General features: G+C 35.5%; 1 protein-coding gene across 1 annotated transcript in view; it reads left to right on the top strand.

Moving 5' to 3' along the window:
- Positions 1-21773, top strand: part of CHAT (choline O-acetyltransferase) — a 93738-nt gene extending 71965 nt beyond the window's left edge. The window contains exons 9-14 of the mRNA XM_044662701.1: positions 2934-3062; positions 12145-12267; positions 15679-15820; positions 16004-16066; positions 18777-18914; positions 21504-21773. Coding sequence (XP_044518636.1) covers positions 2934-3062; positions 12145-12267; positions 15679-15820; positions 16004-16066; positions 18777-18914; positions 21504-21773 — 865 coding nt within the window. The remainder of the gene's footprint in view (positions 1-2933; positions 3063-12144; positions 12268-15678; positions 15821-16003; positions 16067-18776; positions 18915-21503) is intronic.
- The last annotated feature ends 3988 nt before the right edge of the window (positions 21774-25761 follow it).

Raw genomic sequence — 25761 nt, 5'->3', positions numbered from 1 at the left:
GGCCTCAGCCACTTCCCAGCTGTGTGACCCTGGGCAAGTCACTTGACCCCCATTGCCCACCCTTACCAATCTTCCACCTATGAGACAATACACCGAAGTACAAGGGTTTATTAAAAAAAATCCTAAAAAAAAAAAAATTAAAAAAAAAAAAAAAAGCCTACTCGGAGGCACAGTGGTGGAAGCTTGAGTTCCAGATCAGACGTGAAGGCTGCAGAAGAGGCAGCATGGCACGGTTGGCTGAGCAGAGGCAAAGTGGGTTTTAGACGATAAGATAAAGTGAATTTAAAGTTTATTAACAAACCAATCAAAAAGTATTTATTGGGGCAGCTGGGTAGCTCAGTGGATTGAGAGCCAGGCCTAGAGATGGGAGGTCCTAGGTTCAAACCCGGCCTCAGACACTTCCCAGCTGTGTGACCCTGGGCAAGTCACTTGACCCCCATTGCCTACCCTTACCACTCTTCCGCCTATAAGTCAATACACAGAAATTAAGGGTTTAAAAAAAATTAAAAAAAAAAAAGATTTAAAAAAAAAAAAAGTATTTATTAATCACCTTCCATGGGCCAAGCACTGTACTAGATAGGCACTGAATGAATGAATGAGTGAGTGAGTGAACAAAATCTTTGTTAAACACTGCAAAGCCTAGGGATACAAATACAAATGAGAACATGAGCTCCTTGAGAGTAGGAACCATCTTATGGAAAGTAAGGTGTTCTCAAGTTCACATTCTAAAGGGAAAGACAACACATTCAGCCACAAATCAAATTAAAAACCCACAGGAAAGCAGATGAGATAGTATAATGCTTCTTCTTTAATGTCTTTTCCACTGATAAAATCACAATGGTTTCCAATCCTGAACCATTTGACAGGGCCAAGGATCTGGTGACAAGAACTTTCTGGGTCTTCAGGAAATGTGGCTGTAGCTCTTGTAGGAGCAATGACCAGGCTGCATCCTTGGGTGGCTGCCTAGGGTGGTAGATGAGGGCTCTGGGCTGGAAGCATTACTCTTCCCAAGGCTCTTGGGTTCAGGGTCTTGAGTAATTTCCCTCAGAGTCTGAGGGAAGATGGTGGTTTTGGTGATGGTAGTTTGACTTACCTAGAACATGTCTCCTGTCTCTCCCTCATGGGACACTGGTGCTTCAGCTAGGCTGGCTTGACTGCCCTTGATGTGACATCTGGTTGGCAGCTGGTGGAGATAGCTGACCTTTTTTCCATATGAGTATCTTCCCCAGATGATGGCAGGATTGGTGGTCTAGGAGATGCTGCCACTCCTAAGATTCTTGTGCCTGTTTCCTGTTTGGAAGCAGCTGGTCAGCCAAAGCTGCTATTGGTGATAAGGAAGGTGTTCCCAGTCTACATTATGATTTCTTCCCTCCAAGATGACTCCAAGATGATATGGTTTGGTGTTTTGGAGAGCACTTTCTATTTCCAAAGCTCTTAAATTCAGAATCCTGAGCTACCTCGGTGATCAAGGTAGCATTGGTGATTTGACTTACTTGGTATATGAAGCCTCCTGTCTCTCCCTCAGGGACCCAGTTGAGATGGCTGGTCCTTTCTCCCCAGGAGTTGTTTCCTCAGATGAAAGCTTTGAAGAAAGGGCTAGAAGTAAAACTGGTGGTCTAGAAAGTGCTGTCATTTCTAGGGTTTTTGAACACTGAGGATCTAAAGCCAAAAAATAAATAGTCCTTTCTGTCATAGAACTCTTAGTCTCTCTGAGGAAATAACATGTATGTCCAAAAAAGTATATACAAGATAAGTGAAAAATAAATACAAGGTAAATTGGAAGGTAGAGATTGTTGGCTATGGGATCAAGAAAAACTTTATGTAGAAGTCACACAAAATTTTGAAAGAAACTAAAGCTGCTAACAGGCCAAGGTGAAAAGGGAGTACATTATAACCACAGGGAAGAAGCTGGACAAAAGCAAAGAGAAAGAAGCTGGAATTATCATGCATAAAGAATAGCCAAAAAGACAGCCTCCTTAAAGTGCAAAGTGTGGGAAGAGATATAGGGTTGGAATAGAAGGCAGGTTTGGGCCACCTTTTAAAGGGTTTGAAAACCAAACAGAGTAAGCAATATACTTGGTCCTAGAGATAAAGAGGAACCATTGGAGTTTATTGAGTAGAAGAGTGACTGAGTCAGACCTATAATTTAGGAAAATTACTTTGGCAACCAATTGAAGGATAATAATCCCTATATGTCATCATGCCATAAAAGTAATTCAAAAGGCTATGCTAGTAAGCACAAACCAAACTGTAGAGACTATAAGTGTGAACCTAGTTGTGAGTTATATGTGCTATCATCTGCCAAATGGTAGAGAGGTTGGCATCTTTTAAGTATTATCAGGAGCTCTATTTTATCTCTTGCTATATCTGATAAGTAGAATCAGCCATTAACTAATGGTAAAGAGTCAGAAAGAAGTTATAGGTGGGAGTGAGAAAGACTTGTTTCAGTTCATTAAGAGGAGGAATTTCCTAACAGTTAGAATCATCTGAAAATGGAAATAGATCACTTGTGAGGTAGTGATTTCACAATCGCTCTTGAATACCTGTAGGGATTCCCTGTGAGTCAGTGACCTTTACTTAGAAAAAAAACATTCTCTGATCTGGTTGTAAGTTTCTTTGAAATCTCCTTAAACTAATAGGCAGTCCTCCAATTATAAAGTTTATGGTGAAAATATAAACCAAGTTCATTGTGCTTAAATCACCACAAATATTTTGGACACAATTTTGTGGTTAAAAATTCCTTTGTTTATATATGTTTTCTATGAAATGGAAGACAAAGTTTGGAAAAGATTTATAGTGGCAAAACCACTGTGAGCTCGTAAATATAAGCAACAACCATAAGATGATTCCAAAAGGCAGGGAAATAAAGGGGAAGCTATTAACCAATTCATTAAAAATTGAAACTCAAGATACCTGTATCTTCATACTTACAGGAAAGAGAGCTCAAAGAAGCTAGTTAGAGCTGATTCTGTCAGTGAGCTTCCTGCTCCCAGAAGACTGAGATGGAAATGCTCACCAGAAATTCAGGGACACCTGGCTTCATCAGCAGACAAACTTCAAAGGTAAGGAATTTGGGTTTTTCTTAGGGTGACTGTTGTATAGTCTCATTGTTTTTTTCAGCTTCTTGATTTGAGGCATTTTGGAAGTCCCCCAATATTATTATTATTGTCTTTCTCACCACTGGGTTCTCTTCATTTTAATGTAGTCAAATCAAAGGCAAGTTATAACACCTGGGAAAATAAGCTTACTAAAGTATCTATCGTTTACATAAAATACAAAAGATGGTAGGGTTTTTTGTTTTTGTTTTTGTTTTTTAGCAGATTTCATCAGAGTGAACATAGCAAAGCCTGGGGAACATCATTCATTGAATTCAATGAGAGTTATAAACACTAGTTTGAATAGGTTATTTGAATCCAAGCTATTCCAATTTGCTTAAATTTACTGAATAACATAACATCTCAGGAAAGAGTGAACCACATTAGGCTTTAACAGGACTTCAGCACAGCTTTATGTATGTCTACAATTCTTTTCAGCTCCAAAATTCTGTGACTTTATGACTCAATGGAAAATTACAAGATATATTCCCACTCTATTGTGGAATTTTGGGTCATGCCATTTTTCCAAAAGATGGGGTACATAATTGTTACTGGATAAAATTCATTCATTTTATAAGTCTTTACTGAGTGCCTCTTGGAGCCACAGAGCTGGGTGGTAAGTGGACGCCAAAGGAGGAAAGCAGCCCTGAAAAGGGCTCAGCAAGCCCTCACGCCCAAGTTACTAGTCTTCCCTGAACACCCCATACACCTCACTATGTACAATAACATGTCCAACAGCCACAACCCTGATAAACCATCTTAGCAGTTAGGCTAAACTAGGCTAAACCAAGAGGTCTTAAACCCATCAGTGAGTTAAGGGGGATGTCTATTCCAAGCATCTGAAGACTTTCCCGGTGGAATGAGCATATGAGAACAATTTATTCCAAAGACCATGGAGCACTTAGAATTTGGTTGGACACTGAAGAAGACAAGTTATCTGCTGCATCCTGAATCATCACCAGTCATCTTGACTTTTGTCTTGTTATTGGACTTCAATGATTGGAAGAGAAAAGGAGGCTGTTAACTTTGTGCAGCTCTGCCTCAATTAAATCCAATTTATGTGTGAGTCAAAAGACATCACTAATGATATCATTTTGGTCCTCTTTGGGTATGAAAGACAACAACCAATCAAGTGCCTACTAAGTGTGCAGTCCTATGCCTAGCATTACAAGAAGAACCATAACTTATTCAAAAAACTTTTAAACTATTTAAAGGGACAAAACTAAAGTATATGCAATAATTGAGAAACAGTACATTCAGTATAAAATCTATGAACATAATATTATTTTGTTTTAAGATTTATGAACAAAATAAATGACAGCAACAATAAGAACTAAAGGAGCTCAGGGAAACAGATTAGGAGAATTAAAGAAAACTTGAATTAGGCTTTAATAGGAAAAAGGAAAAGAAAGACAATTCCAGATAACGGAAAAGCATGTACAAAGAACAAACAAGACATGTTCAGAGTAGCAATGAAAAAACCAGCCTAATTGGACAACAGGTAGGACTAGACAGCATTAATTCATATTAAAACCAAGTTATAGTGGACTGATTTCATTTCCCTTTTGACAGTTGGTCAGTTATGAAACTGATTAATTAGGAAATTTAATAGATCTAATATACTTGTATTTCAGTATGGCTTCTAGACTCAGAATTTAGAGATGAAAGATACCCTAGATTGCATGTTGGCCCAGAGAGGCTAAGTGATTTGACCAAGGAAACAATGCAATAAATAGTAAAATTTGAGTTCAAGCTCATATCCCCTGACATTGTAAGCAAAGCTCTTTTTATTACACTTTGCTGATGTCTCTTATAGTGTTCTTGCAAACAAAATAAACAAATATATCTGGTGAGCATACATTTATATTTTTGACTACCCAACTAAGAGGGGGGGAAAAAAGAAGAAAATAACTAAACAAAAGCAAAAAAGAAAAAAGAAACTAATTTAATTAAAGCTCTAAAACTAAGGAAAGGGATAGTGGTATTATGGCAAATATTAAACAATATTTAGATATCAAGACCTGATTTGTATTTTTTTCTGATTTTCAAGGTGTTAATTGTTTATATGTGAGCTGGTATCAGTTAGGTGGAATCACCCCTGGGAAGAGGTAACAAATGAGAAGGTTGAAGTTTGAGGATGAGAAAAAGAGAGCCAATAGGAATAGAGCTCTCTCATAAAAGATTAATCCAAAAAATCTAGGACTTAGGACTGTGTTTTCAGCAGAAGATGAGAAAAAACCCTAAGTTGGAATAAAATTAGAGATAAATGGAAGAAAATAAATACCTAACTCTATTCTACTCATTTTAAATGTGAATGGATTAAACAATTCAATAAAATAAAAGAGTGGCAGATTGGATAAGAAAACAAAATCCCACAATCTATTGCTTATTACAAACACAAATACAAATTTTTTTGGATTTCTAATTTTTTAAAATGTGCATTAAGTTCTTTAATATTTTTCTTTCTTGTTAATATGTGTTTGTGAAGATATAATTTTCCTCCTGAAGAGGGAAATATCCCCCCAAAAAAATTACAAACAAAATAAAAGACACAAGGGATAGGAAAAAATTTTGCTATGGAGCAGGTAAATTCATAAAATCAGGCATTTCAATCATTTTAAAAGAAAAAGCAAAAATAAATACCCACAAAACCACAAATATTCACAAATATGGGAATTATATTATGCTGAAAAGAATCATGAACAACAAAGCAAACAAATACCTAACATATATGATCTAAACTACTTGTCATCTAAATTCATAAAGGAAAAATTAATTGAAGTACAAGAAGACATTGGCAGTAATAAAACAGTTTAAGGAGATTTCAATGTCCTTCTCTCAGTTTTGAACGCTTAACAAAAAAAGAAAATATAGAACTAACCTAATTGTAGGAGAAACTGGAACCAAAATATCTCCTAAATGGGATTGCTAAAGAATAAATTTATTTCTCAGCACCATAGAGAACTTTTTCAAAATGGTGCTATTTATAGGTTTACAAAGCCAATGTAAATAAATGCAAAAGGACAGAAATTAAGCACAGTCTTTACAATATATAATGCAATAAAATAGCAATTCAAAGAGAACCATCAAAATATATAGACCCAAATGGAGACGTAATAATGTAATCCTAATGAATGAGTCAAAGAACAAACCATAGAAAAACAAATGATTATGTAAAAGAAAAAATGATAAAACAACATATTAAAATTTCTGGAATACAGCTAAAGTAGTCTTCAGTAGAAAAATTATAGACCCACAAACATATTTAAAAAACAGAGAAAGAGAGAATTAATGAACTGGATATGCATTAACATTAGAAAGCCAACAAATAAACCTTTAAAAAGCACAAAAGTAGACATAGCAGAATAAAAATTAGAGGTGAAATAGATAAACTGGGTACCAAAAAAAACCCCAACCCTATAGAAATGTCAGGGGAAAACGCTCATTTTTTAAAAGACTAATAAGAAAACTGATAAACATTTAATTTGATTAAAAGCAAGAGGACAAAAAAATCAAATAAACAAAATAACAATTAAAAAATATGAAATCACAACAAAGTCAAAAAAAAAGTATAAAGAATTGTCAGAGCCTATCATATGGCTATATGCTAACAAAGATAAAATGAGAACACAAAAGAAATAGTTGAGTACCTTAAAAAATATAAAACATCCAAACTAACAAAAAACCAAAAGTATCTTAAATAATTCAATCTCAGAAAAGGAATTATCAAGGAAAAAACTCTTGCTCTTCATGAATTGACAGAAGAAATCTATCAAACTTTCAAAGAACAATTAGTAACAATAACTGTACAAATTATTCTTATTCATGAAATTTAAGGAAGAAAGCACTCTACAGAAAACAAATATAGTACATAAATGAGAGAAGGATAAACCACAGAGTGAAAGTATAGATCAATATGATTAATTAATATTAATTCAAAAAATTCAAATAAAATACCATATGACAGCTATTTATTCAAGAAACATTTATTATGACTGAGTTGGATTTATGCCAGGGATGCAAAAATGGTTCAACGTTCAGAAAATAATCAGCATATTCATATTAAGAATGAAAACCACATAATTATCTCAAAGGCTGTGGGGAAAAGCCTTTGACAAATAACTCTCATTCATGTTTCAAAAATATCTTACAAAGGATAGGCACAGAAGGACTTTTTTACCTATAAAAATATCTGCCTAAAATTAAAAGCAAGCATCATATGTAGTGGGAATATACTAGAACTTTAACCAATAAATATGGGAATAAAGCAAGAATACCCACCCTCCTTGCTATTATTTGAGATAATAGTTTTAACAGAATGACAGGCCTCAAAATAAACCCTCGAAAACCAAAAGCATTTCTAAATAATAATAACAAAATTCAAGAGGTAATAATAGAAAGAGAAAATCATTCCAAATAACTCTCAAATATGGAACATACCTGGAGGGGAGAAAGAGAGACAGAGAGAGAGAGAGAGAGAGAGAGAGAGAGAGAGAGAGAGAGAGAGAGAGAGAGAGAGAGAGAATGAGTGAACATTTATTAAGTGCTTACTATGTAAGTACTAGTATTGTGGATGCAAATACAAGAAAGCAAGAAGTCCCAATCCTAAAGGCATAGAAATTCCAATGGCAGAAGTCAGCACAAAAAGGGAACTAAAAATCAGGGATGGGAGGACACCTATGTAGGCATGGCATGAAGATGGCTAGAAAGTGCAAGAGAGCCTAATCCCTCCCCACCCACATTCTGGGCCACAGGCCCAGGTGAGGAGACTAAGGATCCAGTGGGGAAGAAATGGGTGTGAAGATCAAAGTAGAAAATGCACAGTGTAGAGATAACTGGGAAATGGCTCAGAGGCCTAGGGCCTGACAAGATAAGGCAAACACCCACTTTCAGGAGCTAAGCACCCAGAGGAGGAGATCAATTGATTCTCTTTGAGGCAGGGATTGCTTCATTTTAGTCTTTGTATTCCCAACCCCTAAAACTGCCTGGCATACAGTAGTCACTTAATAAATGTTTGAGTGATTGATAACATTTGAGGAAGGAAGTCATACTTGTTATCCTCAAATATCTAGGGATCACTATATGAAAGAAAGAAGATACTATGTGTGTTTTGCTTGACCCAAAGAAATTAGGAGCAATGGGTTTAAGTTATAGAGAGATGAAGTCCTACTCAATATAAAGAATGCTCCATTAATTAGTGCTGTCCAAAAGTGGAGTGGGGTTCCTCAGAACATGAGAATTCTCTTGCACTGGGGATCTTCAGTATCTGGGGATATTGTAGAGAAAATTCAGGTTTTAGCTATAGATAGATTGAATGACTTTTGAGGTCCTTTTTAATTCTAAGATTCTGAATCTTACATGTGTTTTGATCAAAGGCATGGTCATATGCTATCTATATGATGGCAAATAAACTCAAATAAGGTCAGGTTTCCAGTGTTTCTTTTAACATTGTTCATCTAATCTAGTGAATGAATGAAAAAGTTTATACAAACATTGATCCTTATAAGTTCTGGAAGATACAAAAGCAAAAGACAGGCCTTGCCTTTGAAGAATTTACATTCTCAAAAGAGAAGACTACACATATAGGGATGTGGTGTTCAAAGATGAGTACTTTTGCCTGAATAGTTAGAGAGATAGTGAAAGGAATAGTAAGGAAGTACATTTACACACTCCTTCCAGAAGTAATGTCCCAGTAAATTTGATCCTGGTTTTATAACCAATGAGACAGCCAGCAAGGTAGCTAATTGGGGTCAGGGGGAGTCAGGGAGTAGGAAATAGGGTGCAGCACACTTGGGGCCTGCCTTAAATTGGGGACCAGATGAAGCAGGCAATAATCAGAGGAAAGGGTTAAAAAACTCAGGGTGGACGTTCTGGAAATCTCCAGGGCATAGTCTCCAATCCCAGTTTTAATATAGTCTTTTATTTGATAATGAATATTTTTCATTTTTTCCCAAGGAATGAATTACTAGCACTGTAAAAAAATCAGTAATAGATGCTGAATGTAATATCATTACATATTCTTAACTAAGGTACATAAATCATGTTTTAATCCTATTAATATGTTGTGAATACTTACTGAAATTTTATTTTCAAATGAAATATTCTATGTGCTGTTTCAAATTTTACCCTCCTTCCCTGATTACTCCTACCCACAGTGATCAATTCTCCAAAATCTAAATAATACTGATAATCTACCATACAACCTAGGTCTAAATTACATGATGCAGATTATACACAGGAGTGGGCTGGAGTCAGTTTCTACCAACTCTCAAAAGGCAATTGTTAAATTTTCAATGAGCACATTTGGACTTCAGAAATTGGCAAATGCTACAAATCTGGGCTTGATTTATTATTTTATTAATTGTTGACTTAAGAAAATGGAGAAAATGTTAATAATGCAGATTAAATTTGTAAGTAGGTTTGTGTACTCCTGTTGCTGTTGTTGAGAAAGCAAATTGTTAAACATTTACCAGCACACTTTAGGGCAGCAGTTGGGCAAACCTTTTAGAGATCATGCGCCCAAACGCCACCTTCAAGCTGCCTGTGAGCACCCCCCCCGCCCCCCCTCCCCCGCCATTTACCCCAGATAGCGGAGGGAGAAAGTGCTCTCATTGGACTGCTGGGCGAAAGGGCGGGGCATGCAGAAAATGACCTCAGTGGAGAGGGGGAGCGGAGCAGCCCCCTTCTGCTGCTGGGGTGCTACGTCTTTGCCGCTGAGGCTTTAAGGTATAAAATATACTTATTTCATATTCAATTCATACAGCAGACACAGAGGAAATAAAATAGGTAAGCAGAGAAGTAGATACAAAGTAAATTTGAAAGGGAGCCGGCACTACCATCTAGCAGGATCATTAAAGCTTACGTCTGAGTTATGCTTTAAAAGAAGTGACGTTTTCCAAAACAGAATTGAGGATCATTTCAGTATGGCAAGGTGAGGGATGACCATCAATGACTGAAACAGTAGATAGAAAGTTGTGTGTCTCCCCAAAAAATGTCAACTCCTTAACTCCTTAACATCTATCATCCTAGGCAAGGAACAGTTAGTCCATAAATACTTTCTGAATTCAGTCTCTTAACAAGCATTATTAAATACGATATGCCCAGCTCTATGCTAAATTCTGAGAATGCAAAGAAAGGTTGTAAAAGCACGGTCCCTGACCTCAATAATCTTATAGTTTAAGAAATCCAAAAATCAGTTGACGATATAAGACTAGAGTTTAGGAGAGAGTGGATCTGTGTATCATCTGAATAGAGTTGATAATTGAACTCACGGGAGTTCCAGATGACCAAGCAAGATAATATAAAGGGAAAAAGGAAGAGGACTTGGAAGAGAGCTTTCAGGGATACCCTAGAGATGGTGAGCAAAGATCTCACAAAGGAGACCGAGAAGGAGTGGTTAGACCAAAACTACCAGAAGAGAACGGGGATGTAATATCCAGGACAATAAAAAGTTGACCAGCAGCGTCCAAGGCTAAGGAAGTCATGAAGGATGAGACTCAGAAAAGGTCATTGGACATAGCAGCTTCATTTGAAATATGCAATCAGAAGTCAGAGGAGTTAAAATCAAATAAGAAGGGACAGGTAGGTGGTTCAGTGGATAGAAAACCTGGCCTGGAGATGGGAGGTCCTAGATTAAAATCTAATCTCAGGCACTCCATAGCTGTGTAATCCTGGGCAAATCACTTAACCCCAATTGCCTCACCCTTACCATACTTCTGCCTTGGAATTGGCACTTAGTATCCATTTTAAAACAGAAGGTAAGAGTTTAAATAAAAATGGGAGTAGCTTAAGTGGAGGCATCTAATCTAGACAACTTTCTCAAGATAAGCATAAATAGAAAAGATATAAAATGTTAACTAGCAAGTATGGTGGGATCAAGTGAGAGTTTTTTAAAGATGGGTGAGACTTGGGTATGTTTGCAGGCAGCACATAAGCAGCCAGTAGCAAGAGAGAAATTGTACTTGTAGAGGGGTTTGCTTTGGCAAGGAGAAGGGCTATCTCTTCATGAGAGAGAGGAGCAAAGGAGAAAATAGAGAGGTCATCTGAATGATATGAGATGAAGAGGAAGTTTTTGGAATAAAGCTTCAGTTTTTTCATTTATGTATGCAGTAAGGCTCAAAGGGTAAGGGGGAGGAAGTGTTGTAGGAGGTCTGAGGAAGGATGAAAAGTTTTTGGAATGCCTACTGTAGCAAATGGAATAGTGAATTAATTAGAGAAGTGAAAAATCATTGCTTTGCTGCAGTAAAATCCCAGTTGAGACTACATAATATAAATTTATAATAGATCTGGTTAACACAGTTTTGTGGTTTTCTGCAGCTTACTATAACAGTATTTGAATAGGACTGAAGGTGGTGGATAATGGGAGTAAATCAAGTTCAGCTTTAGTAAGGCATAATCATCTATAGGAAAAGGAGATGGGATTTGAACATAGAGGACAGTATAGAGTGGAATTCTTTCACCAGTGGGAGGGAAAGGGAGGAGACTCTTCAGAGTATTCAGAATAAGGATGATGGCCTGGAGAAAATTGAGGAATGGAGTGATTGGTGGTCTTTATGAGAATGGTAGAGCAGGATTAGCAATTATAAGACAGAAGATTAAATGGAATGGTAAAAGATTGTAATCCCATAAAACAAGGGTTCTTAATCTTTTCTATATCATGGACCTAGGCAGTCTGAAGCCTACACACCCCTTCTCAAAATATTATTTTCAAATGGACAAAACACATGAAATTACAAGGGAATAAATTATATCAAACTATACTTATCAAAAAATTATTTTAGCTAATATACAACAGGCTAAGAACTTTTGAGATAAAGGAATTTGGGGTTTTGTGAACAGAAGTTATGAATGATGGCAAAATTAAAAGTAGGACCATCTGCCTATAGGTGTCTAGAGGTAAAATGGAGTGGAGGAATAGGTCATGAAAATTGAGTAGATTAAGAACTGAGAGGTAGGGGTTTGTGAAGTAGTATTGCCATAATACATATTGAATAGTTGAAATTATAAATCATTTTGTATGCTGTAAAATAATTTTCTTTTTATAACCCAGGATAGTGAAGAATCTTGACTTCACTGTTTATAAGTTTGAAAACTATGGGAAAGAGTTCATTAAGAAACAAAGGACCAGTCCAGATGCTTATATTCAGGTGGCACTCCAGTTAGCCTTTTATAGGTGAGTAAAACAAAATCACAAAATAGATCTTTTAAAAGTTAGAATTGTATCCTATTGGTCCTAAAGAAAAGCACCTAATTTTTTTTTCTTCTGCATATAATAAATTGATATCCCTGGTAGGATATATTGTTCCTGTACCTAGAATGGGGCTCATAAACCCTCTAAGAAAGGAAGTACAATGTCCCTGGTACTCATGACAATAATAAAAAACTTGAAGTAAAAGAAAAGTATTCAACCAACCAGGATCTATATTATTCAGGTTTCGTGTTAAAGATTTAGTTGTACTTTAAATCACTAAGAAATTAATTATTTTCAGTTTCTTAAATAAGACACCTTTAGGATGGCAGGCATCAAACAAAGGCTAACCATAGTTATGCCTTTATCCACACTAAACTCATATGAATATATATGTATATGTATATATACAGAGAGAGAGGCAGAGACAGAGAGAGTAACTCAAATGAGGTATGATGAAGGTAAAGTTTAGAAGGATTATCCTCTCCCTGTTTCTGGAAGTAATGTTCATTCTTAATGCTACCCAAGATCACATTATTACTGAGTTATATTGAGTTTGTAGACCACTAAACTCCTAGAATATTTTAAATTTATTATTAATTTAATGCTATCCTTTACAGAAAAGTGATGGATTTAGGGTATAGATTGAGAAATATATAGACATGGATTCATATAGTTATGTTATGTGTATATGTATAGCTATTGAGGTTATTTGCTTGACTATGCATATTTATTACAAGAAAATTGAGACTTTATTCTAGCTTCAAAAAAGAAATTTGTATATTTGTAGTATTAAAAGATAAAATATGTTGATAACATATGATACTGTCTTTTATATATTACAAAATATATATTTTATGCATTTCTGAGTTTCTAAACTTTTCTGTGTCATCTGCTGGCCTTCGTGTGTTATCTGAAGCTTCTATACCAAAATTCCCATTTCTTTCCCACCTGCAATATAGTGAAACCTTTATGGGGAAAGTTACAACAGGGAACAGATACCTCGGTGTGTGTGTGTGTGTGTGTGTGTGTGTGTGCATGTGTGTAAAAGCCACCCCTCCATTCTTCTTCCCCATTAAACTAACATCACTATCTCTTTTCTCTTCTTCATATCCAGACTTCTTGAAAAAGTTCTCTATATATGATGCCTACACCTCTCAACAACCCCTTTTATTTGGGTTCTATCCCATCACTATATTAAAACTGCCATTTTGCAAGTCATCAGTAAGCTTCTAATTACCAAATCCAGTGGAATTATTTTTTAGTCCTCTGACTTCTCTGCAGCATTTGACATTGCTGATTGCCCACCCCCTTTTTGGACTAATTTTTTCTTTTTCTTTGTTGGGTTTTTTTAAAGTTTATTTAATTAATTAATTTAGAATGTTTTGCCATGGTTACACGGTTGATGCTCTTTCCCTCCTCTCCTTCCACTCCCCTCCCATAGCCAACAAGCAATTTCACTTGGTTTTACATGTGTCATTGATCAAGACCTATTTCCATATTATTAATATTTGCACTAGAGTGATCATTTAGAGTCTATATCCCCAATCATATCCCCATCAAACCATGTGTTCAAGCAGTTGTTTTTCTTCTGTGTTTCTGCTCCCACAGTTCTTTCTCTGGATGTGGATAGAGTTCTTTCTCATAAGTCCCTCAGAATCATCCTGGATCATTGCATTGATAGTAGTAGAGACGTCTATTATATTCGATTATACCACAGTGTATCCATCTCTGTGTATAATGTTCTCCTGGTTCTGCTCCTTCCACTCTGCATCAGTTCCTGGAGGTTCACATGGAATTCCTCCAGTTCATTATTCTTTTGAGCACAATAGTATTCCATCACCAACAGATGCCACAATTTGTTCAGCCATTACCCAATCGAAGGGCATCCCCTCATTTTCCAATCTTTTGCCACCACAAAGAGCGCGGCTATAAATATTTTTGTAGAAGTCTTTTTTTCTTATTATCTCTTTGGGGTACAAACCCAGCAGTGGTATGGCTGGGTCAAAGGGCAGGCAGTCTTTTAACGCCTTTTCGGCATAGTTTCCAATTGCCTTCCAAAATGGTTGGATCAATTCACAGCACCACCAGCAGTGCATTAATGTTCCAATTTTGCCACATCCCCTCCAACATACATTACTTTCCTTTGCTGTCATGTTATCCAATCTGCTAGGTGTGAAGTGGTACCTCTGATTTGTTTTGATTTGCATTTTTCTGATTATAAGAGATTTAGAACACTTTTTCATGTGCTTGTTGATAGTTTTGATTTCTTTATCTGAAAATTGCCTATTCGTGTCCCTTGCCCATTTATCAGTTGGGGAATGGCTTGATTTTTTTTGTACAATTGATTAAGCTCCTTATAAATTTAAGTAATTAGACCTTTGTCAGAGGTTTTTCTTACAAAGATTTTTTTCCCCAATTTGTTGCTTCCCTTGACTGCCCCTTCTAAATGAATACTCTTTCCTCCCTTGGCTTTGGAGATACCACACTTTTCAAGTTCTCTTTTCTCTCTAACTGCTCTTCCTCAGTTTTCATTTGCTACCTGCTTATCCTCTTTCTGACTCCTTACAGTGGGTACTTCTGGAGGATCTGTCCTTAGTTCTCTTCTATTCTTCTTCCACATTCCATTCATTAGCATCCCTTCAGGATTATGTCAATGCCTGGGATATAGTAGGTACTTAATACATTTTACTGATTGTTGCTTGAACAGTAAGAAAAATGTTACCATGTTGGGTCTACAAGGCCCACTAACACTTTTACTGGGCCCTGGCCTACACTACTATATACTATACTCATATATACTATATGAGTATAGAAACAAATTTTGTTTTGTTTTATTTTGTTGAATCCTTGAGAACAATGGTCACTCTAGCAGAGATCAATAGAGATTCATGGGACTCTGATATATATTCAAAATCCAGCTGCCCTCTGAAAAAGAACTCTGTAGGTTTCTCCTTTTCCCCCTTAGCCCAAGGCCTCTCTCTGCCTAAACCAAACAATACAGTAATGCTAGGGTAGTTTTAAATAAAACAGATTTCCAGTAAGGGCAAATGATTAATTACACAATTATTTCACTCTCTACTACTAATCACTCTTCAGATCTTTCAGCAATTCTAGATTTTGCAATGGATATTTTTTTTAGACATCAACCAATGTTTTTCTCTTTTACCAGCAATGCATACCAAATATATGTTACTATACTCAACCCTTTGTATAGAAGAGCTTTAACATTCATCTTTAGGGGATCTCTTATAGAATTCTACTAGCATTAAGATGAAATACTATGCCAAATAAAATTAGGACTATAAAAATAAAGCCTACTGAGGCTATTTTTCTTTCAGCATTTATGATTCCTCCCAAATAAATTATTTGCTATTCATGCTTCATTCTGTACAGATACCACCAGAGACTTGTCCCCACATATGAAAGTGCTTCCATTCGCCGATTTGAAGAGGGACGAGTTGACAACATTAGGTCGGCAACTCCTGAAGCATTGGCTTTTGTGAAAGCGATGATTGATGAAAAATCATCTGTACCGGTAGGTGTAGCTTTTTCAGTTGGACTTCAGAAATAATCCATGCTGGATGATCTCCAGGGAGAAACTGAATGACAATTGTATGCATCTCAGACATTGGTTCCTTTCTGATCACCCTGTCTGTGCTGTCCTTCACTGAATAACACTTTATACCTCTTATATTTTACAATTCTGATCTGTTGGCAGGACTCAGAGAAGATGTTTCTTTTAAAAGAGGCCATCAGGGCTCAAACAGAATACACTGTTTTGGTGAGTGAGATCTCTGCTTTTTTATCTCTAGGGTCTGAATCAGTAATTATTAGGACACCAACAGGGCCTGGTGCTAATAGAACAGAGACTCTACTTTTATGTTTCATTGTATCAGATTAGATATTGAGACAGATAACACAGAGAGTTAAACATACAAACCAAACATTGATAATTAATGATAATTTAGACAAGGCCTGGATAGGTTATTTGAAGCAAATTAGGAGAATAAACAAGATTTAACAGAAAATGTTTTCCTGCTTCAGAAATCAAACTATTCTGTAGTACTTTAAAATAATTCACTTTATTTACAAAGTACAATTGAGACCTACTGTTCAAGTTATTTTTTTTTGTTAGGATCTAACTTTTAGCTTCGTGCCAAAAATCATTCTCATCTATTTTCTAAAGTAGGATTCCTTCTGGGAGGAGTATTACTTATCTAATTCAAGACTATATTTGTGTGAGAAAGTAAAGAGGTGAATTTTAATTTTTTAAGTTTTTAAATCATACTTTTTCAATAATTCAGATATAATGTCCTCTCTTCCCAGTTCAAACAAATTAGTAAAATTTTACAATTTTTATAAAGATCAAAATACATTTTCCTTTACTCATTGCTACTCATGACCCTAACCAATTAATTATCAAGTTGTTTTTTAAGCATCTGCTATGTTCCAGGGACTGCTCTAGGTGCTGGTAATACAAATATAAAGAATAAAACAATCCCTACTGACAAGAGGAAGATAATGGGGATATAAGCAAGGAACACCACCTAGCTACCTAAAATATATATGTATAGCATAAATATAAAGTTAACAAGTATAAATCTGTACAAATTAATTAGATATAAGGTAGTTTGGGAGGCAGGACACTTGCAGTTGGGAGACCAGGAAAGGCTTTAATTATCAAGACAGAACCTCATTTAAAATAAAGAAAAAATCTTGACTATAGAAATGTAAACAGAAATTGTGTCCTTAATATTTAATAGCAGCTTAATGAACAGCTAGGTAACACAGTGGATAGGGTACCAGGCTTAAAGTCAAGAAGACTTGTCTTCCTGAGTTTAAATCTGGCCTCAAACACTTACTAGTTGTATGACCCTGGGCAAGTCTCTTCCATGTTTGTCTCAGTTCCTCATCTGTAAAATGATCTGGAGGAGGAAATAGCAATATTTCTTTGCTATTTGCAAAAAGTATCTTTGCCAAAAAAAAAAAAACAAAAAAACAAATGAAGTCACAAAGAATTGAAGAAGACTAAACTAAGGAACAACAAGCACTAAGACTTTTGATAAATTTACTAACTGTTCTTCCTGCTATTCTATGAAGGTTATGTGTATATTTGGAAAATAATAGCAGTTCCATGCAATTCCATTTTTTAGCATATAATTAAGTAATTGTTGGAATTGAGAGCCTCTAATTCAGTTCTATTTCATTCATTCAAAGTAGAAAAGAATTGTCGTAGAAACCTCAATAAGTAACCCTGTTACTTCATAAAACTAAGAGCAGTTTCTTATGACTTCAGTTTTCTCCTTTATTAGCATTTAACAGTGACACTGACATCATATAAATGTAGAACTCATGAGACCTAATTTAGCACAATAGTACCTTGTATGCCCCCTCAAAGGTTACTATTAGCCCGCCATTTCCCTTAAGATGTGATTGATATATTTGGTTAGGGTTATAAATCTTATATGATAAAAAAAAGACTTTTAAAAATCATTAAATTAGTTTTCTACTCTGGAAAAAGTCAAGCTAACCATTTCTTAATATCCTCCTTCTAATTTTAACCACAAGGACTTCTTGGTGTAAGAAATAGTTGCCAACAATTCACAAAACAAACTAAACTGCCAGATATTCAAACAGGCATCAGCCTGGTGATGAGGCTGCACATATTAGAACTAGCTTGTCATATACCATGGACTTTTCTTTGTGTAGTACAATTTCATTACTGCTATAAGCAGGCCCTAACTCCGCTTGGGCCAATAGCATACCAGCCTTTAATAGACTGATCAAGTTTCTCTCCTTGCATATAGCCTGCTCTTACATTGTGTAAGAATCCCAATAATCCAGTGGTTCCCAAACTTTTTTGGCCTACCGCCCCCTTTCCAGAAAAAATATTACTTAGCGCCCCTGGAAATTAATTTTTTAAATTTTAATAGCAATTAATAGGAAAGATAAATGCACCTGTGGCCATCACTGCCTCCCTAGATCTCTACAGCACCCACCAGGGGGCGGTGGCACCCACTTTAGGAATCACTGCAATAATCCATCAATGAAGTCTTTAGAAGTTCACTTTCCAATCCTTTAAATACAATCGCAGTTTCTAGGTATTAGTTCTAGAAGTAAAGTGGGGACATGGCCACAATTCTTTCAAGTATCTGCTGGCTTTGTTACCATTAAGCCAACTATATTTAATTAGATTGACTTAAAATTATTAGCATCAGAATCATGCTGTAGTATTGCTATTCTTTGTTCATTAAAAATAAAAATACCCCAAGTATCATGAAAGAGAATGGGCTGGTCCAAGGAATAAAAACAGTTTTGGAAACTAATAATTCATGAGTTTCACTGAATAGAGTGGAATGAGATGGAATAAGAAAAAAAATAAGACTAAAGAAAATGGAGCACAATAGAGTGAAATAGAATGAAGCAAAATATATCATAATAGAATTGAAGAGTTATCACAAACTTTCTGTTCTTCATCCCATTCTTCCCAGGCCATCACTGGTATGGCAATTGACAATCATTTACTGGGATTGAGGGAAATGGCCCGAGAACTTCTCAAAGAGCTGCCAGAGATGTTCACAGATGAAACATACTTGACAAGCAATCGATTTGTCCTCTCAACTAGTCAGGTAGGAGATTTGGAATCACCTGTTCACCCAAGAAATAAATCATGTTAGTGTGGTTACCTTTGTTATGAAATGCTATGAGAGACCTCAACTTTGAACTATTCTTTCAGTTTTATAGCTCATCCTAATTTCAAGTAAACCTAAAGTGAAATTGGGAAGTGACATGAATTCAACAACCACCTACAACCACAACAACTGAAAAAAATATTATACCAGAAATCAGTAGATCTAAATTCCAATCCAGAATCTATTACTAATGCTAAGTCAACCTGTAAGTCACTTAATTCCTTTGTACATCAGTCTCACTCCCTATAGAATAGACCTAGGAATACTTCCCTACTAAGTCTCCTATGGGGATAATATTGGACTAACTGAAACTTGAGCTCCATTATAAATAATAGAATCCCATAGTTAAAAGGGGCTTCCAAAGGTCATTTGGTCACACCTGTCTTCAAGAAATCTTATATCTAACTGAACCCGGAAATATGAGCCTTCAGTTTGTTCTCCATACTCCAATTTCCTATAAAGTCAATGTAATAAACATAATAATGACTAATAATAATATATTACATTCATATTTCTAACAATTTTTATGAGCCATAAAGTAGACAAAAGCAAAAAAGAGAGTGAAAAAGAGAAGATAAAATTTTGATCTAATATTTCCCAAACTTAGTTTGCTGTGATGCAATTTAAGGATTATCACAGCTTAAAAAGCAATGTTTTCCTAAGGAATCAGCTACAGTGAGAGAGGGAATACCCACAGTAATCAATTTATTGAAACTCTTCCTCATCTACATAAGGCTGGGCATATGCAATAAAAGGGACTGATAATATTGTGTTGGAACATAAAAACCTCCTAAGTAATTTGATCTTGTCATAATGTCTGTGGGCTTGCAGACATGAGTAAATGCAGCAAGAATACCACGATATAAATTCTCTGGGAAACCATCCATGGGCAAAAAGTGCAATTGAATGGCTTTATGGCCTTGGGCTGTTGCACAGCACATTTATCTGACAATTCTATGACTCTATTAGCAAGACTAATGGTTTGTTCTACTCCATTTAAAAGCCAAGTGTCACTTCTGAAGGCCCAAGTACACAACTCCTGAAATTTACAGATTTAAAACAAGCCCCAAACTCTATCACAACAGAAATACTTGATTCTGGTGCCAGCTAATAAATTTAATTTAGGAATAGCTTCTTTATAATAATAAAATGTTATGTTTTTATAATATCTTAAGAAACACATGTCTTTACTTGATGATTTCTAGATTACAAAATATCATCATCAGTTTCCAAATAGATCTCTCAGCATATTAGGGTAACTAAAACTCCAATGCATGAGAATCTTCATGATTTTTAAAGCTGTGTTCAGATACAAGTCTGAATCTTAGGGGGGGAAATCTAGGCAGTGCTATAATGACAATTATATATATATAATTTGTGTGTATGTATATATATATATACACATATATACATACATACATTTATATGGTAAACAACCAATAACTTTATATGATCATATTTTTAATTGGCAAGGGTCAGGTTGGTTTGAGTTTTGATTGTTGTTTTTGTTTTGAGGAGGTGGGGAGAGTGTAGCCATTACATAGTTTAATAATTGATATTCTTGAACCTTGATTCTTGGTGAGCAAGGCCATTATATTATGTAGTTCAACAATAAGTTTTCTTGATCTTTGATTCTTGAACTAAATTTTTTGCTATTCCATAAATTACTCCCTTTTAGAATAGCATTAACTCTTTGAGGCCACCAGAGCGCCTCTTAGGAAATTACTATAGTGCACAAAATGGTGAATTATAATGCAATTTCCACCAAGCCCAGATCACTCTGAATCAATAGATTACATACTGGGAGCATCTGATTCAACAAGTAAAACTTTTCACAGTGAGAAGTGGATTTGTTATTGTCTTTTCTATTGATGGCATTTGTTTTCATGACTACAATTATGTCTGTGTGATTAAAAAACTATTATATGTGCATGAAAGATGCTGTGGAATACTATGTAGAGAGCTAGCTTAGGAATCAGCAAGACCTGGCTTTAAATTTACCTCTGACTCATAATGGCTGTGTGGCCCTGGACAACTCACAACCTCCCAGTGGCCCAGGTAGCTCTCTAAGATTATAAATTACAAAGAAGGTAAAGACCTGCAAAATCACCCATTTGATGGTTTTAAAAAATTAATAATTAAGTGATCTCAATGACATCCTGTGATTCTTATTCATTTCCTCCCATTGTATCAGTTTCATATTCCAAGTGCCTGAGACAAGAGTTCTTGACTTGGGGAGCATGAACCCTAAGGTCTGTGTATTGATTGGGGAGGGGTCTGTGAACTTGAATGAGGGGAAAAAATCTTTTTTTCACTAATTTTTGGTTTTTTATTATATACATCTTATTTTATTCATTTAAAAACACTCAGAGAAAGGGGCCCATGACACAAAAAAGGTTAAACATGCCTGACCTAACATACAGAAGGGATTTAATAAATGCTTATTGCATTGAATTAAATCATACAAATTCTTACTTTCCTTTCAGAATCATAAAATTCTAAAATGTGATTCTGTCCCCCTACCAGGTGCCAACGACAATGGAAATGTTTTGCTGCTATGGTCCTGTTGTCCCAAACGGTTATGGCACTTGCTATAATCCTCAGGCTGAGCACATATTGTTCTGCATCTCCAGCTTCCACGACTGCAAAGAGACTTCTTCTATCAAGTTTGCTAAAGCAATAGATGAAAGCCTCATTGAAATGAGAGATCTATGTAGCAAACACAATTCTGTGATAGCAAAGCCACTGACCAAACAGGAAAAAGCCACAAAACCCCAAGAGGCAAAGAAGCTCTAATTCTTTTCTTTGCATCACTATGTAGATTCTATAAATCCCTGTGTTCATTCTGCAACCTTCAAGCCTGCAAACCTATAGACTAACCCAGCTTTCTGTAACTTCTAAATTCTTAGGATATACTACTAAAATTGTGCTGAGACATCATAAGAAATTACAACATTGAAAAGGGAAAAATGCCATTAATTGTCATATATTTGAAGTACAAATATTTATTCAAGATTAAAACCAGTCTGAGTCTTATGAAATACTTAAGTCTTTGCTCCATAGTCAGTAAGACGAGGTAGCCTTGTTACATTGCAAGTGGTCCTGCTGAGGATATAGAATGTATTTCTATAGATGTAGAGCCTCAGAGCTTTAGGATTTTTTATTACCCATTTCAGTATAGCAGCAAGCCAAGTAATGTTTTGTATAGCATAAAATGATTCATCTCATATTATAAATGGCAACCAAAGTGAAATCCATAACTAAATGAATAAAAATGACATTAGGTTTCTTTTTAGGGGTAGAGATTCAAATTCCAAATGACTGATTCATATTCCTTAAAGACATTAAAAACATTTCTGGTTTTTTAAATACTTTTACTGAGTTATATGATGCAGTGATTCCCAAGAAAATTCATTTCTATTAAGAAAATGATGCCTTGGAGCTGGGAATTGGTCCTCCCTTTCTTTTCTTAAGAATAGTTTGGGGTAGAATATTGAAAATCTAGACTTGTCCCTCATTAAAGAAGGGAAGACTTCTTACAATTGCTCTCATTTCATTGCCTTTTCACTCCCACTTGTGGAGATAGATGAGAACCTAGAAGACATTAGAGTCAGGGATGAGTGAAATGCATAAGAAGGGAGTAGTACAGTGTAATTTTAATAGGATACTGTCCATTTCGGGGGGGGGGAGTAGTTAATGACCATTAGTGTGTCTTCAGTGCACACCTTTCCCCCTCCAGATTTTACCCATATTCATCCTGAAAATACACACGTGTGCGCACACATACCCCAACAGAAACCATTTGGGCTACTCTTTTCATTTAGTAAGGGGTTTGTTTCTTTGGGCTTGGGTTTTTTTTGGCCTGAAATTTAGAGATTAGAGCTAAGTTTAAAGACAGGACTTTACTTATCACCCAGATGTTATTGCTGCCATGTGTGATCCTATCATAATATACATAGTGAATATACATAATTCACATTAGCTACATTCAGCATTTAAAAATCAAGACATACTATATCCATCCTTGAAAGATGCTTCTCCTTTCTTAACTCTTTCCCTACCTGAAGTTGTAGTTTTCTTTGTATCCCCAGTACTTAGCAGTGTGCCTGGCACATATTAGACTCTTAATAAATGATTGTTGCCTTAAAGGGGTTAAATCTTTTGAGCTATAGCAGGAAGGAGGAATAGGTATTTCCATCTAATATGAATTACAAGAAGTAATTAATACATTATATTTCAAAGACATAGATCTGTTTGAAGAAGCAAAGACTCAAGTTATTTTCTAGGCTACCTCACTATTAACTGAAAGGCATAGCTATTTCATGTATAATCAATCACTTTATGATTCTATGGAATGCTTTTTGAGTTTCTTAAGATGGTTAAGTAACACATTGCTGGTTGAACTAAACTCATTTCTACCACTATACATGATAGAATATAAACACATATTCCATGTGTAAAGCTGTTAACAAGATACTTAATATATATTAGATGTCATAAAATGAGATGTGCATTTTTATGCAATTGGAGAGTTATAAATATGGGTTTTGAACTGCCAGGAAATAATAGCTTTTCCCTTAGAGAATTGGCCCAGAAAGAGACCTGTCTATCCCAAGAAGGGTTAGAAATTTCAAATATTTATGCAAAAGCAAAACTGAGCCATGACCATAGGAATATTTTTAGGTGGCATCTCTTACATGTGTACCCAAAGAGAAAAGGCAATTAAACTTGGAGATTCATTCTGAAATAGTGGAACAAATGAAAAATGTATATGACTTTCCCATATTCCCTATAATTTGCCAAAATATAGAGTTGATATTTTAGTCCTATTTTTATAAAATAGTATAGATTTATGGCAATGTGTATATTGTATTTACAGTACCTCAATTTTAAGTTATAGTTTTATGCTTTAAAAATGTATGTATATGTATGATGAAAAAACTGTATATTGATAACATGACAAAATATTTAAGAAATATAAATCTGTATTCAATAAAAAGCAAAGAAAGATGTCACTTGCTTTCATTTTAGTTTAAAGTGGCTGTATAGTGCTTTAGTGTTATCCTCATAAGTTATGTCAGCCGTATCTAAGCATTTCTCTAGTGACCAATCAGCATGTGTCCTATAGATATTAGATCAGGCAGAAAAATGAAAGGTAGAAAAATGTATTTGTTTCCCCTATTACATTGCAAGGTGACAGGGATGGATGTATACCTTAAGATAATAGTGTTATCTTATAATAGTGTTGGTAGAAGACTTGAACGATAAGGCAATTGATAGCATAAACCTTCAAGGGCTTTAATTGTTTAAAATGAGAGAGTGAACAGACAGACAGAAACAGTCAGAGTCTGAGAACAGATAAGCAAACACACACAAACAGACATCCAAGTCCAATGTGGTGGAGAATGTATTTAGATAAAAGTCAGGAAACCTGTCTCAACTTTGCCATTTAGTTGCTGTGTGACCATGAACAAACAAATTAATCTTAGTTTGTTTGCTTTCTGTAAAATCTGGATAATTATAATACCTTATAACTACCTTACAGGAGTATTGTGACAATTGAATGGGACCACATATTAATGAGTGAATGAACTAAAAAGGATGTATTAAGCACTTACTATGTGTTAGACCAGTGGTTCCCAAACTTTTTTTGCCTACTGCCCCCTTTCCAGAAAAAATATTACTTCATGCCCCCTGGAAATTATTTTTTTTTAATTTGAATAGCAATTAATAGGAAAGATAAATGCATCTGTGGCCATCACCGCTTCCCTGGATCTCTGCAGCACCCACCAGGGGGCAGTGGCACCCACTTTGGGAATCACTGTGTTAGACATTGTGTTAGCATATAGTAAGCTTTCACATATGGGTAAAAATACAGTACTTAGAAAAAGTATAAAGTTATACAAATGTGTTATTTGTATTATTATATGCACACATTCACAACAGTAAACCAAAGACTCATTCATTAGCTCTAGGTACCATTCTTCAACCCCATGAAATAGAAGGAACCTGTTCCTCAAAATTTAAGGCTAGGCTGCCCTAGACTGCTTCAGTAGCAGATTTTTCTTCTACTTTTTTAATCACACCAGTAGTTCCGTTGGGACAGAGAGCTCCTGGTGAGGAACTTCCTCTGCCAGTGCAGATCACCACTATTTCTCAGGGTTTTTAGAGGACTGCATGAAGAAATTAAGTAATTTTACCAGCGTTATAGAGCCAGGATGTATTAGAAACTGAACTTCAGCTGAAAAAGGAAAATTTCATTGCAAGTAGAAAAGAAAAGGTCAGCTCAACGAGAGTTCCCTCTTATTTGCCACATTCTTCCTACAAAACTGGGTAATAAGAGATAGTAAAAAAAAAAAAAAGATGAAGGATAAACAAACACTAACCTCCTCCATCTTAGCTTGAGGAAATAAGCTATTATCTATTATTCTTTCTTCTCTATTAGTTTAATATTGTTTGTGAGAAAAAAACACTGAGACAAAAATACCACATAGAGAAGAGTGCTCCAGGTGACTGCCCATGCAGTCTGAAGCAAGAACTAATAACTTCTCTAAATTAATCTTAAATTTCTCCCCCTAGGGAAGAAGAATGTTGATCTATGTTGCATTCAGAATTCAAGATTTCCTCCTTTCTCCCCTTTCAGTCATTCACTATCTAAGCATCCCTTCATAGGGATGTAAATGTCGAAATCAAACATACTCACATCTGGGAGAAACTTCTACCAATTTTCCATCTCCTCTCCAAATATCTAAAATCTACTCATATAAAAAGCTACTGTATTTCC

Source organism: Gracilinanus agilis, chromosome 2 (assembly GCF_016433145.1).
Source record: "Gracilinanus agilis isolate LMUSP501 chromosome 2, AgileGrace, whole genome shotgun sequence".
Taxonomy (NCBI): Eukaryota; Metazoa; Chordata; class Mammalia; order Didelphimorphia; family Didelphidae; genus Gracilinanus; species Gracilinanus agilis.
This window is presented reverse-complemented; position numbering and strand designations above follow the sequence as displayed.